This window comes from Canis aureus, chromosome 20, assembly GCF_053574225.1.
Source record: "Canis aureus isolate CA01 chromosome 20, VMU_Caureus_v.1.0, whole genome shotgun sequence".
Lineage (NCBI taxonomy): Eukaryota > Metazoa > Chordata > Mammalia > Carnivora > Canidae > Canis > Canis aureus.
Window position 1 is genome coordinate 44,369,634 of NC_135630.1, and position 12,381 is coordinate 44,382,014.

The 12,381-nt window shown below is 42.3% G+C and overlaps 1 protein-coding gene and 1 long non-coding RNA gene across 8 annotated transcripts in view; one reads left to right on the forward strand and one right to left on the reverse strand.

The window, feature by feature from the left end:
* LOC144291756 (uncharacterized) overlaps positions 1–7,652 on the reverse strand; it is a 91,445-nt gene extending 83,793 nt beyond the window's left edge. Inside the window, exons 1-2 of one of the 2 annotated variants that reach the window (XR_013359227.1) lie at positions 7,165–7,652; positions 6,690–6,837 (exon numbers count right to left, since the gene is read on the reverse strand). This is a non-coding gene — a long non-coding RNA (uncharacterized LOC144291756). The remainder of the gene's footprint in view (positions 1–6,689; positions 6,838–7,164) is intronic. The other variant, XR_013359226.1, reaches the window with a different exon arrangement.
* Positions 7,653–7,943: 291 nt separating this feature from the next.
* The window catches only part of CCNT2 (cyclin T2), a 44,671-nt gene continuing 40,233 nt past the window's right edge, over positions 7,944–12,381 (forward strand). For 2 of the 6 annotated variants that reach the window (XM_077861478.1, XM_077861480.1), the window contains exons 1-2: positions 7,948–8,150; positions 9,033–9,114. In XM_077861478.1, coding sequence (XP_077717604.1) covers positions 7,993–8,150; positions 9,033–9,114 — 240 coding nt within the window. In that variant the 5' untranslated portion in view covers positions 7,948–7,992. Of the gene's footprint in view, positions 8,151–9,032; positions 9,115–10,972; positions 11,000–12,381 lie in introns of those variants that run through there. The other 4 variants (XM_077861477.1, XM_077861479.1, XR_013359225.1 and 1 more) reach the window with 4 other exon arrangements.

Sequence of the window (12,381 nt, forward strand, 5' to 3'; positions counted from 1 at the left end):
CCTGACGTGGGACTCGATCCTGGGTCTCCAGAATCGCGCCCTGGGCCAAAGGCAGGCGCTAAACCGCTGAGCCACCCAGGGATCCCCAAGCTTCCTTCTTTTTATAACAATGTATCTTAAGTTGATAACTTCAGTTTGGATGCATTCTAAAGTTCTACAACTTTAAACCCAGCCCCTAAATCTTACATCTTTGATGTCAGAATTTACATCTTTTTATCTTTTATATCCATTAACAAATTATTATTGTTACAGTCAACATTGCTTTTGTCTTTTAACCTTCACACAAGCTTTATATGATTAACACAACACCTTTGCAACATTAGATTATGCTTATTGTTACTACCTATTTATGTCTACCAATGAGATTTATATTTTCCGATGTTTTCCTGTTACTAATTAGTGCTCCTTTATTTCACCCTAAAGAAGTCCCTTTAACATTCCTTGTAAGGCCAGTCTGGTGGTAATGAACTCCATAGCTTTTCTTTATCTGGAAAACTCTATCTCTCTTTCAATTCTGAAGGACAACTTTGCCAGGTATTCTTGGTTGGCAGTTTTCTTTCTTTCTTCTTTCAAGAAGATGCCTTCTTTTTTTTTTTTTCCTTCTTCTTTTTAATACCTAACAGTGTTATGTTGCATAGAGTCACTGAATCATCTAAGTCTCAATTCAATGACAGTCATACTTTTACTCTTTTGCAGTGATAAACTACCACTAAGAACACCTCATGGCAAAAAATGTTGAATATCCTTTCATACACTTATTTGCTATCTGTATTATATCTTCCTTGTGAGGTGTGGGTACAGATCTTCTACCCAGTTTAAAATTGGGATCCTCTCAACAAGGTGGGTTTTCCTCTCAACAAGGTGGGTTTAGAGAGAATGTACCTCAACATAATAAGAACCATAAAAGAAAAACCCACAGCTAACATACTCAATGGCGAAAAACTGAAAGCACTTCCTCTAAGGTCAGGAACAAGACAAGGACATTTACTCTCACCACTTCTATTCTACATAGTAGTGGAAGTCCTAGCCACAGTTCAAACAACAAAAAGAAGTAAAAGGCATGCAAATTGATAAGGAAGAAGTAAAACTGTCACTATTTGCTGATACTATATATAGAAAATCCTAAAGACCCCATCAAGTGGCGCCTGGGTGGCTCAGTCAGTTAAGTGTTCAATTCCTGATTTAGGCTTAGGTCATAGTATCAAAGTTGTGAGATTGAGACCTTTGTCTGGCTTCACTTCACACTCAGCAGAGTCTGTTTCCTTCATCTCCCTCTGCCCCTTCCATCAATTGCACTCTCTCCCAAATAAATAAAAATAAAGAAATCTTAAAAAAAGGGGGGGAGGGTGGAACACCTGGGTGGCTCAGTGGTTGAGCATCTACCTTTGGCTCAGGTGGTGATCCTGGGATCAAGTCCCACACTGGGCTCCCCACGGGGGACTGCTTCTCCCTCTGACTCTCTCTGTGTCTCTCATGAATAAATAAATAAAATCTTAAAAAAAAAAAAAAAAAAGACTCCGGCAAAAAACTATTAGAGCAGATAAATGAATTCAGTAAAGTTGCAGGATAAAAATTAACATATGGAAATCTGTTGCATTCTATATATTAATAATGAAGTAGCATTAAGAGAAATTAAGACAATTCCATTTATAATTGCACCAAATAGAACAAAATACCTAGGAATAAACTTAACTAAGAAATGAAAGACCTATATTCTGAAAACAATGAAACATGACACACACAAATAGAAAGATATTCCATGCTGATGGACTGACTGGAAGAATCAACTTTGTTAAAATGTCCCTACTACCCAAAGAAACCTACAGATTTAATACAATCTGTATCAAAATGTAATGGCACTCTAGCTGATCCTAAAGGTTAACTTGCTTCAAGTTGACCCACTCCTTACTTGGAGAACTAAGACCATTGATTTTACAACACAACTAGTTAACTTTCTTTGAGATTTGCAGACCACTGGCCTTGAGGAGTAAAGGACCAGGCCTTTCCTGTGCACAGAAGGCAGAAGTTCTACTTGAAACCAGCTCAGCTTTCTGATTAGCCTAAAACTTTTTTAGCAAAATGTTTTTCTTTTTTCAGGTCACACAAATGATTTTACTGACCTCTTTTTGTGTATCTGTAAATATGGCCCTCCTTTGCAAAATGAACAGAGTACTCCTACACATCATGAACCAAGAACCAGACACCACTGCATAACCCCCACACACTGAGATAACTTTGTGGTTGGCATCATCAAGTCTTCACGTAATCAAGAAACGTTGCAGGCCACTGCATTCCCTTAACGGATTAAGTGCCCTGTATCCCTTTAAAGACCCTCTGGACCAGACAGAAACCTCAGCACTAGCTTTTGCTAATAACAAGAGTTCACTTTCTCAGGTTACTGGCATTCTGAATAAAACTCAAATTCCTTTCCAATCAAAATTTGTCTCTTGAGTAATGGCCTTTCAAGCAATGGGCAGCCAAACTTGGATACAGTAACAAAAATACCAGCTGCATTTTTCACAGAACTAGAATAAAGGATGCTACAATTTGTATAAAACCACAAAACAGGGGATCCCTGGGTGGCTCAGCGGTTTAGCGCCTGCCTTTGGCCCAGAGCACTATCTTGGGAGTCCTGGGATAGAGTCCCGCATCAGGTTCCCTGCATGAAGCCTGCTTCTCCCTCTTGCCTGTGGCTCTGCCTCTCTCTCTCTCTCTCACTGTCTCTCATGAATAAGTAAGAAATTCTACAGAAAAAAAAAAAAAACACAAAACAGAAACTCCTGGGTGGCTCAGGGGTTTAGTGTCTGCCTTAAGCCCAGGGCATGATTCTGGAGTCCCCAGTTTGAGTCCCACAATGGGCTCCCTGCATGGAGCCTGCTTCTCTCTCTGCCTATGTCTCTACCTCTCTCTCTCTCTCTCTCTCTCTCTCTCTCTTCCTCTTTGTGCCTCTCATGAATAAATAAATAAAATCTTAAAAATAAAACACCTTGAATAATCAGAGCAATCTTGAGAAAGAATAAAGCTGGAGGTATCACAATCCCAGATTTCAAGATATATTATAAAGCTGTAATAATCAGAACAGTATAAAAAAATAGACACATGGATCAATGGAACAGAATAGAGAGCCCAGAAACAAACCCATGTTTACACAGTCATTAACATATAATAAAGGAGGCAAGATTATACAATAAGGAAAACACAATCTCTTCAATAAATGGTGCTGGGGAAAAATGGACAGCTGCATGCCAAAGAGTGAAACCACACCACTGGCTTACATCACATACAAATGTAAACTCGAAATGGATTAAAGGTCTGAAACCATAAAACTCCTAGAAGAAAACATAGGCAGTAATCTCTTGGACATTGACCTTACCAACATCTTTCTAGATATGTCTTCTCAGGCAAAAGAAACAAAACCAAAAATAAACTACTGGGCCTATATGAAAATAAAAAGTTTTTGCATGTTAAAGGAAACCATCAACAAAACAACAAAATGGCAACCTATTGAATGAAAGAAGATACTTGAAAATGGCATATCCCATAAGGGGTTAATATTCAAAATATATAAAGAATTTATACAATTCAACATCAAAAATAATAATCATTGTAATCATCCAATTAAAAATGTACAGAGGACATAGACATTTTTCCAAAGAAGAAATACAGATGACCAACAGATACACACATGAAAAGATGTTCAACATCACTCATCATCAAAGAAGTGCAAATCAAAACCACAATGAGACATCACCTCATACCTGTCAGAATGGCTAAAATAAAAAACACAAGGAATAATGAGTGTTGATAAGGATGTGGAGAAAAAGGAACCCTTATGCAGTATTGGTGGGAATATAAACTGCTGCAGCCACTGTGGAAAATGGTATGGTGGTTCTTCAAAAAGTTAAAAATTAAAATACCACATTATCTAGTAACTCCACTACTGGGTATTTTCCCAAAGAAAACGAAAATGCTAATTCAAAAAGATATATGCACTCTTATGTTAACTACAGCATTATTTACAATAGCCAGGATACAGAAGCAGCCCAAGTGTCCACTGATAGATGAACGGATAAAGATGTCTCACACACAAACACACACACACACACACACACACAATGGAATATTACTCAGCCATAAAAAAGAGTGAGATCTTGCCATTTGCAAAACATAGATGTAGAATATATAAAGGGCATTATGCTAAGTGAAGTAGACTGAGAAAGACAAACACTGTATTTCATTTATATGTGGAATAAAAAAATAAAAACAAAACAGGCTCTTAAATACATAGAACAAACTGGTGGTTGCCAGAGGAGAAGTTGGATAAGAAATATATATAAAGGAAATTAAGAGATTCAAACTTTCTGGGGTGCATGGCGTCTCAGGTGGTTAAGTGTCCACCTTTGGCTAGGGTCATGATCCTGCAATCTAGACCCATGTTGGGCTATCTGCTCAGCAGGGAGCCTGCTTCTCCCTCTCCCCACTGCTTATGTACTCTCTCTCACTCTCTCAAAATCTTTTTTAAAACAGAGATACAAACTTTGTTATAAGTCACTGAGATGAAAAGTGCAGTATAGGGAATATAGTAATATTACAATAATGTATGGTAACATGATAATTACACTTATTATGGTAAGCATAGAGTAATGTATAGAATTATTGAATCTGTATGTTCTATACCTGAAACTAATATAAGATTGTATGTTCATTTTGCTTCAACTTTTAAAAATTGGGCTTTCTGTTGAATTTTAAGAGTTACTTTATATTTTGGATACAAGTCCTTTATCAGATATGTTTTGCAAAGATTTCCTTCTTGTATTTTACTCTTCACCATGTCGTTCAGAGAGCAAAAGGTCTTTGATTTTAATGAAATCCATCTTCATCTTTTCTTTCAAGGATCATGCTTTTGGTGTTGTATGTAAAAACAATTGCAAACAAAAGGTCACCTAGATTTTCTCCTGTGCCACTTTCTAGAAGCTTTATAGTTTTGCATTTTACATTTAGGGATATGATCCATTTATAGCTAATTTCTGTAAATGGTGTGAGGTCTGTGTCAAGATTTTTTTTTTGCATATAGATACCCAGTTGTTCTAGCATCATTTGTTGGAAAGACTATCCTTTCTCAATTAAATTGCCTTTGCTCCTTTGCCAAAGATCAGTTTACTATTTTTCTAGGTCTATTTCTGGGCTCTCTGTTCCATTGATCTACTTTTTTTTTTTTTTTTTTTTTGGCCAATATATGCTGTCTTTATTACTATAGCTTTGAGGTCAGATAGTGTCAGTCCAACTTTGGATTGTGCTATTTGGGGGGTCTTTTGCCTTTCTATATAAACTTTACAATCAATCTGTTGATATTTACAAAATAACTGGCTAAAACTTTGGGATTGCACTGAATCTATAGATCAAGTTGGGAAAAACTGATTTCAAATGATAATGTCTTCCAATCCATAAAACCAGAATATTCTTCCATTTGTTATTTCTTTAAAAAAATAGATTTTATTTATTTATTCACAAGAGACACGCACAGAGAGAGAGGCAGAGACACAGGCAGTGGAAGAAGCAGGCTCCACGCAGGAAGCTCGTTCCTGGGACCCCAGGATCATGCTCTGAGCTGAAGGCAGGCGCTAAACGGCCAAGCCACCCAGGGATCCCCTGTATGTTAATTCCCTTAAAGTTTGTCGTTTCCTACACATAGATCCTGTATGTATTTTAGATTCTTTCCTAAGTATTACTTTTTGTAAATGATGTTGTGCTTTAAATTTCAGATTTCAATTGTATATTGCTAGTATACAGGAAAGCAAAGGATTCCTGTGTATTAACCTTGTATCTTAAGTTCTTAACCATAATCATCTGCTCCACATGCCCAGCATGGAACCCAACGTGGGGCTCAAACACAATCCCAAGATCAAACCTGGGCCTGTATCAAGAGCCGGCCACTTAACCTGGTTACCCAGGTATCCCTCAACATTTTTTTTTATTATTTCGAGAAATCGCACAAAAACAATGTCATCCCTCAACAAACTCAGGGTTTTCTTTTTTCTCCCCAACCTGTTTATTTTTTTATTCCCTTACTGTATTACCTTGGATTTCCACGTATGATTTGAAAACTATTGTGAGAGGGGATATCCTCGCCTTAGCAGGAAAGTTTCTAGTTTCTTAACATTAAGTATGTCGCTAACTGGAGGGTTTTCACAAATTTTCTCAAGTTGAGTAAGTTCTCTTCTATTCCTAGCTCATTTAAAGTTTTTATCATAAATGAGTGTTGGGAGGACGCCTGGGCGGCTCAGGAGTTGACCCTCTGCCTCCGGGTCAGGCTCAGGGCCGGGATCCAGTCCACATCAGGCTCCCCATTGGGGGCCTGCCTCTCCCTGTGTATCTTTCATGAATAAATAACTAAAGTCTCTTACAAAAAATAATAATAATAATAATGAATAAGTGTTGGGGTAAGCACCTTATAAATTGCTTTAAATCTATCCTGAGTCCTCTAAGCAGGAGCAGGGACAGATGGGAAGCAAGGTACGTAGGAATTAAAGTTACGCGGACAACTATCCCAATGCCTACTGCACCCAAATCAATAGCTGTGTATCGGATTTGCAACGGGGGAGGGAAGGCAAAGACAAGACGCTGCAGTACGCTGGGCACTGGAACCCAAAAGCAAGGCCAAACGCCCGGAGCGCTAGTCAGGAACTCACTTAAAAGCATTATCAATTGGGCAGCCAGGGTGGCCCAGCGGTTTAGCGCCGCCCTGGGCTCAGGGCGTGATCCTGGAGACCCGGGATCGAGTCCCACGTCGGGCTCCCTGCGTGGAGCCTGCTTCTCCATCTGCCTCTCTCTGGGTCTCTGCGAATGAATAGATAAGAGCATTATCAATTGCCTTTTAGAAATGTGTCTGCCCGTATTCTTTGGCAAAGTTAAAATTTTATATTCTAAGATTTTATTTATTCATGAGAGGCAGAGGGGGGGCGGGCAGAGGGAGAAGCAGGCTCCATGCACCGGGAGCCCGACGCGGGACTCGATCCCGGGCCTCCAGGGTCACGTCCTGGGCCGAAGGCCCGCTGAGCCGCCCGGGCTGCCCCGGTTACAATCTTAAAAGGCAGATTGTCTTCACACGGGTCGGGCGCTGGCGGAGCCCCGCGGTCCTCGCTCCCGGGCCGGGCGTTCGCTCACCGGTGAGCGCGGCGCTGCAGGCCTAGACGCTGAACACGCGGGCTCCGTCCCCCTGTGCCGTTTCTCCTTAACCTCGTGTCGAGTTCACGGCGCGGTTTGAAGACACACTGCGCATTCAGCCCTCGAAACCCAGTTTTAAAATCCAGCTGCTGCCCTTGATCACCTTTGGCCAGAAACCTCCACAAAAAGCCCCAGAGCCTGAGCGAGAGGCTGCGGGCTTCGAACAAAACGAGGGCGAGGGCGGGGCGGTGGGGCCTCAAATCCAACGCGAACGCGGGGCGCCGCCTGTCCTGCCTCTTCCAGGTGAATCCTTCCCGGAGCCGCCGTCGGGCACAGGCTCCCCGTCGCCGACCGCTCCCCAAGGCCTCCGAGCGCGCGGGCTCAGGCCGCAGGAAAATGGAAGGCGCGAGGGGAGAGCTCCGCTGCCCTCCGCGCGCCGCCGGCCTCCCGCCGCGACCTCCCGCCGGCCCCCGCGCGGCTCGCCTCCCCCCGCGTCGCCCCGCCAGTCCTGCACCCGGCATGCACCGCGCCGACCTCTTCCTTCCCGGCCGACCCCCACCTTCGGGCGCCTCCGAATGACAGGCGGCGCGGGGCATTGTGGTCCCGAGCGTGAGAGCGAGGCCGGGGACAGGAAAAAGAAAGCAAAAGACGAGGGCGAGGCGGTAGGGCGGCCCCCCGCGCACGCGCACGGGCCGCGCCGGGGGCGGAAAGGGGCGGCGCGTGGCCTACGGCGAGCGGAGTGGGGCGGGGTCGCGCGGCCTTGGCGGGGAGTCCGCGAGCCGGGAGGGGAGGGGGGCGGGCGAGGGAGCGGGCGGAGGAGGAAGTGTCATGGCGTCGGGCCGTGGAGCTTCTTCTCGCTGGTTCTTTACTCGGGAACAGCTGGAGAACACGCCGAGCCGCCGCTGCGGAGTGGAGGCGGACAAGGAGCTCTCGTACCGCCAGCAGGCGGCCAACCTCATCCAGGACATGGGACAGCGTCTCAATGTGTATCCTTTCCTGTTCCCGGGCCTCCGCCGCTCACGCCCTGTTCCCCCTCGCTGTTCGCCGGCTGCCGGGCCTGCCGCCCCGCGAACATGGCGCCACCGCCTCGGCCCGGCTCTGCAGGGCCTCGGGCTCGCCGTGGGGGAAAGGCGGGCTCGGGCTGGGGCTGGGGCTGGGGCTCGGGCTCGGGAGGCCGCGGGCGGCCGGGGAAGGAGGCGAGGAGAGCAGCCCGGGAACGCGGGCCGGGAGGCGGCGTTGTGTAATCTGTTTGGGGCCGCGCGTGGCGGCGGCGGCGGCGGCGGGGGAGGGGAGGGGAGCGGCGCGGCGGCCCGAGCGGAGTCTTGGGGATCCGCGCAGGGAAGGGGTGGCCGCCCGAGGTCGGAGAAGGAGGGGTGGAGAGGCAGGAGGGCCAGCCGGGCCGCGAGGCTCGAGCGTCCTCCGCGGCCGCGCCTCGCCTCGCCTCGCCTCTCCTGGCCGCGCCTCGCCGGTGTGATGGCGGGTCTCGTACCTTGGGAGCTCCCTGGAGGTCTTTATGTTCTCGGCGTGGTTCTGTGCGCGCGCGCGTTTCAACTGTCTGATGTGGAGTTTACTCAGTCACAGCCATTGAGAAGTCCTTCCTGGGCTTGCTTAATAGCAATATTGGAGTGAAAGGCTCAGCGCTGAGTGTTGCTGTTGGCGTCGAGCCTACCGCCCCCACCACCATCCCCACCCCCCACCCCCACCCCCGCGGGCTTTTGTTTTTTGTGTATGTAGTGTTGGGCTTGGTTCGGAGCGAAGGGTAAGCGTTGGAAAAACACCGTAGATCGGGAATTTTCCATCAGAATCATTTTTGGAAATGGGATCTTGGTTTTTTTTTCCTCGGATGTTTCCTCAATGTTACGTTCCAGCTCTCAGCTTACAATAAACACTGCGATTGTTTATATGCACAGGTTCTATATGCACCATTCTTTCACCAAATTCAATAGAAATGTAAGTACCCTTTTATTGTTTGTGTTTACCATAGCCAAGTGTTGAGGTAAACGGATACGCACAGAAAAGTTGGTCGTGGATTTTACTGTTGGATTTAGTGCTCCAAATTAATAGTGAAGGTAAACCGCGTGATAAGCATTTTGCTTGAAATGCAAAATATTTCTGGTTTGTTTTTTTAATGATGACAAGCTGCGGGGCACTGTGTTAGGCTTTGCCAGGTTTTTGAGCTAATAAAAGATAATAAACGTTTATTTACTCAAAGAGCTGTTAATCGGTATTCGTTTAAATTTTGTACTTTTGAGTAAGTTCAAACAGTAACGGACATTGTATTTTGGCCTAGTTATTCTGTTGTACATGTTAAATGCGTTGGACTCCTCTGTTTCAAATACTGTGAATTGGGCTTAATTGTAACATTGTTTTTAAATGACCCTTTGAAAGTTAAATGTCTAGCAGAAATACCTCGTTTGCTAACAGTTTCTCAAGGTGTCAGCGTTCCTATTTATTACAGCATTAGTTGTCTGCTTCTATTTTTTGGTGACTTAGACATAAAATATTACTTCAAACATACAGTTTAAGAGGTGTGTATGTGTGTAATCAGTTTTGAAGTAAAACTTATCCTCCAAGAATAAGAACGTAACTTGTAAATCTGGAAGAATTGAGTTAATACCATTTAGTTGAATTTTTTATTTTACGTTGTGAAAGGTAGGAGTTTGGTGTCAGTTCTTCTCAGAGTAACATACATACCTTGTTGCATCCGTTAACAGAAAATTGCCCATATAGAAACATTTAACTCTGTTGTAATTGTCGCTATATTTTTTGCTCTTTTTTTATCACAGCTGTTTTTAGAATGCTATTCTGAAAGGTGTGTGTAGAAAAAAAAAAGGACCATGGAAGGAAGACTTTATGCTATTTGTAGATGGTCATTAGGACCTTTTTGCTAAGAAAACAGTCTTTGAAAAGGTCCTTAAAATATTTTTTTCTAATTGGAAGGACCAGCTTCCGTAGCTTAGATTGATTCCTATTTTAATCTCTTCTGATCATAAGATGTTTTGGTTTCCTGCAGCCTCCTTTTCTTCTCTTTCTCATTTAAAGCTACAGGATTCTTGTTCCGTTTCCATTTTCCTAGTTATTTCTTGCGCACTTAGAAGGTCAGTGATAGTGTTATGGAAGAGAGAGGAAGCCCCTTTGACAATATTTAGATTGAGAGAAATATATTTTTATATAAATTGGCTCCAAAGGCAGTTGTAAACTAACCAATACTAATATAAATGTGACTTTCCTTAAGTAGCCTTGGATAATGCTGGTAGAAATCACAAGTCAAAATAGTTCTGGAGAATCTTGATGTGGCTACAGATGTCCCATCTGCTCAAACAGGCTTACTTTTCTACCTCCAGTAAATGATCTCATCACAAGACTATACTTCTCTTTTTGAACCCTCCCTCTTTCATAATTTGTCTCTATGGCCTAGGTGGTGTGCTTTAAAACAGATCTTGCTTATAGCCAAAATTCACAGCTTTAACTTTAAATTGACTAGTGAAGTCCAGGTCACTTGCATTCTTTCACTATTAAATGCCATCATTCAATTAAAAAACCAAAGTATTTTTATAACCCCATTTAATGTCTTAAAAATGTACGAAGGTAAACTTCAGCATTTTACGTTAAAGTGTTACTAACAGGATAATTGAAATCTGATGTTAATTTCTATTTGAAAAAGTAACATTGCACCCTTCATATTCTAACTGTTGTCTTTTTTACCTTTGCTATTTTATCAAAAGTGGTTTTAATATTTGTATTGGTGCACTTGCATCAATTGCACAGCCTCACTCTTTTATCTTTTTTTTTTTCCCTATTCTTTTAGGGTGAAGGGGGTGGTCTCAAATTGAATGTGAGTCACTTTTAAATTCATACTTCCCCACATCATTGGGAAAATTTTTCTTGTAGGGTTATAATGGAATGTCATAGTAAACTACAAAGAGCATGTATTTTACCACAAAGTAAACTGAACACCATTCAGCAAATTAAACCCTAACAAGCTTAAATTTTAAGATGCTAGTAACAAACTATATCTAGCTTTATAATAAATGCCATGCGTAATTATATTAAAATGTTTAATGTTTATGTGGATTCATTGTATTTTCCCACATTGATTAGAAGTAAAATATCCCCTAAAATTTAAGTGCTACTGTTTAAGAATAAAATCAGTGTCAAGATGTGTTGGTAACCCAGAAACAGTCTTTTATCGTTGAGTTTTACTGTGATTATCTCTTGGAGGGTTGGATCACTATCAGCAGTAAATGACTTTTATATAAACCGAGATAAGTCTACCCTTTGCTCACTGGATGCAGTGAGGTTTATGTAATTGGGGTTAGTAATTAAAGAATGGCCTTGCAGCATCAAACTCAAGATAAATCTAGTAAAGAATAAAAGCCCTGGTGCCAACAGTGCCTCCCCAAGTTATATACTGTGGGAAGACGTCCTCTTTAGTGTCAGTCTTAGAATAAATATTGACCCAGTTTCTCTTAGAAACTCTGTTCATTAATTTGGTTAGTCAAGTTCATGATGCATTTTTTTCTTATATTAATTCCAATTCTAATGAATTCTCTTAAGATCAGGTTGTAAAGAGCATACTGTTTTCTGGTTTTGGTGGTCAGGGTCTATTCTCATAGCACTTCTCAAAATCACATGGTCATTTTAATCTTCTCTTAAGTTTCCTTAGTCCCATTGCCTCTTTTTGAGCGGCAGCTGTATAAGAATATTCCAGATTTAAATGTATTGTAGTTCTTATTTAATGTATTGTATTTATGCTAAGGTTCCAAGAGTACACAGTTAAGGACAATATTTAGGACTGATGATTTTAAGGAATGACTGTAATTTTAAGAATGCATCATCTAAGTCATATTTACATTTTGTTTTATACATCTAAGTTACATTATGAGTCAGCTACTGTACATAACCAAACTTGTATTTTTGCTTGGACTAAAATTTGATTACCACTTTTTGCTTACAGTCTCTGTACTCTTTCTCATTTGACTTGACTATTGGCTAGTAGATTTCTTTTGAAAATTCACATTCCTTTCTTCCCCTAGAAAGACTTAAATGAGGAAAGCTGTTCTTGTATCTATCTACAGAAATGCCCATAGTCTCTGTTCTTTTTTTTTTTTTTTTTTAAGATTTTATTTATATATTCATGAAAGACCCAGAGAGAGAGGCAGAGACACAGGCAGAGGGAGAAGCAGGCTCCATGAGGGAGCCCGATGTGGGACTCGA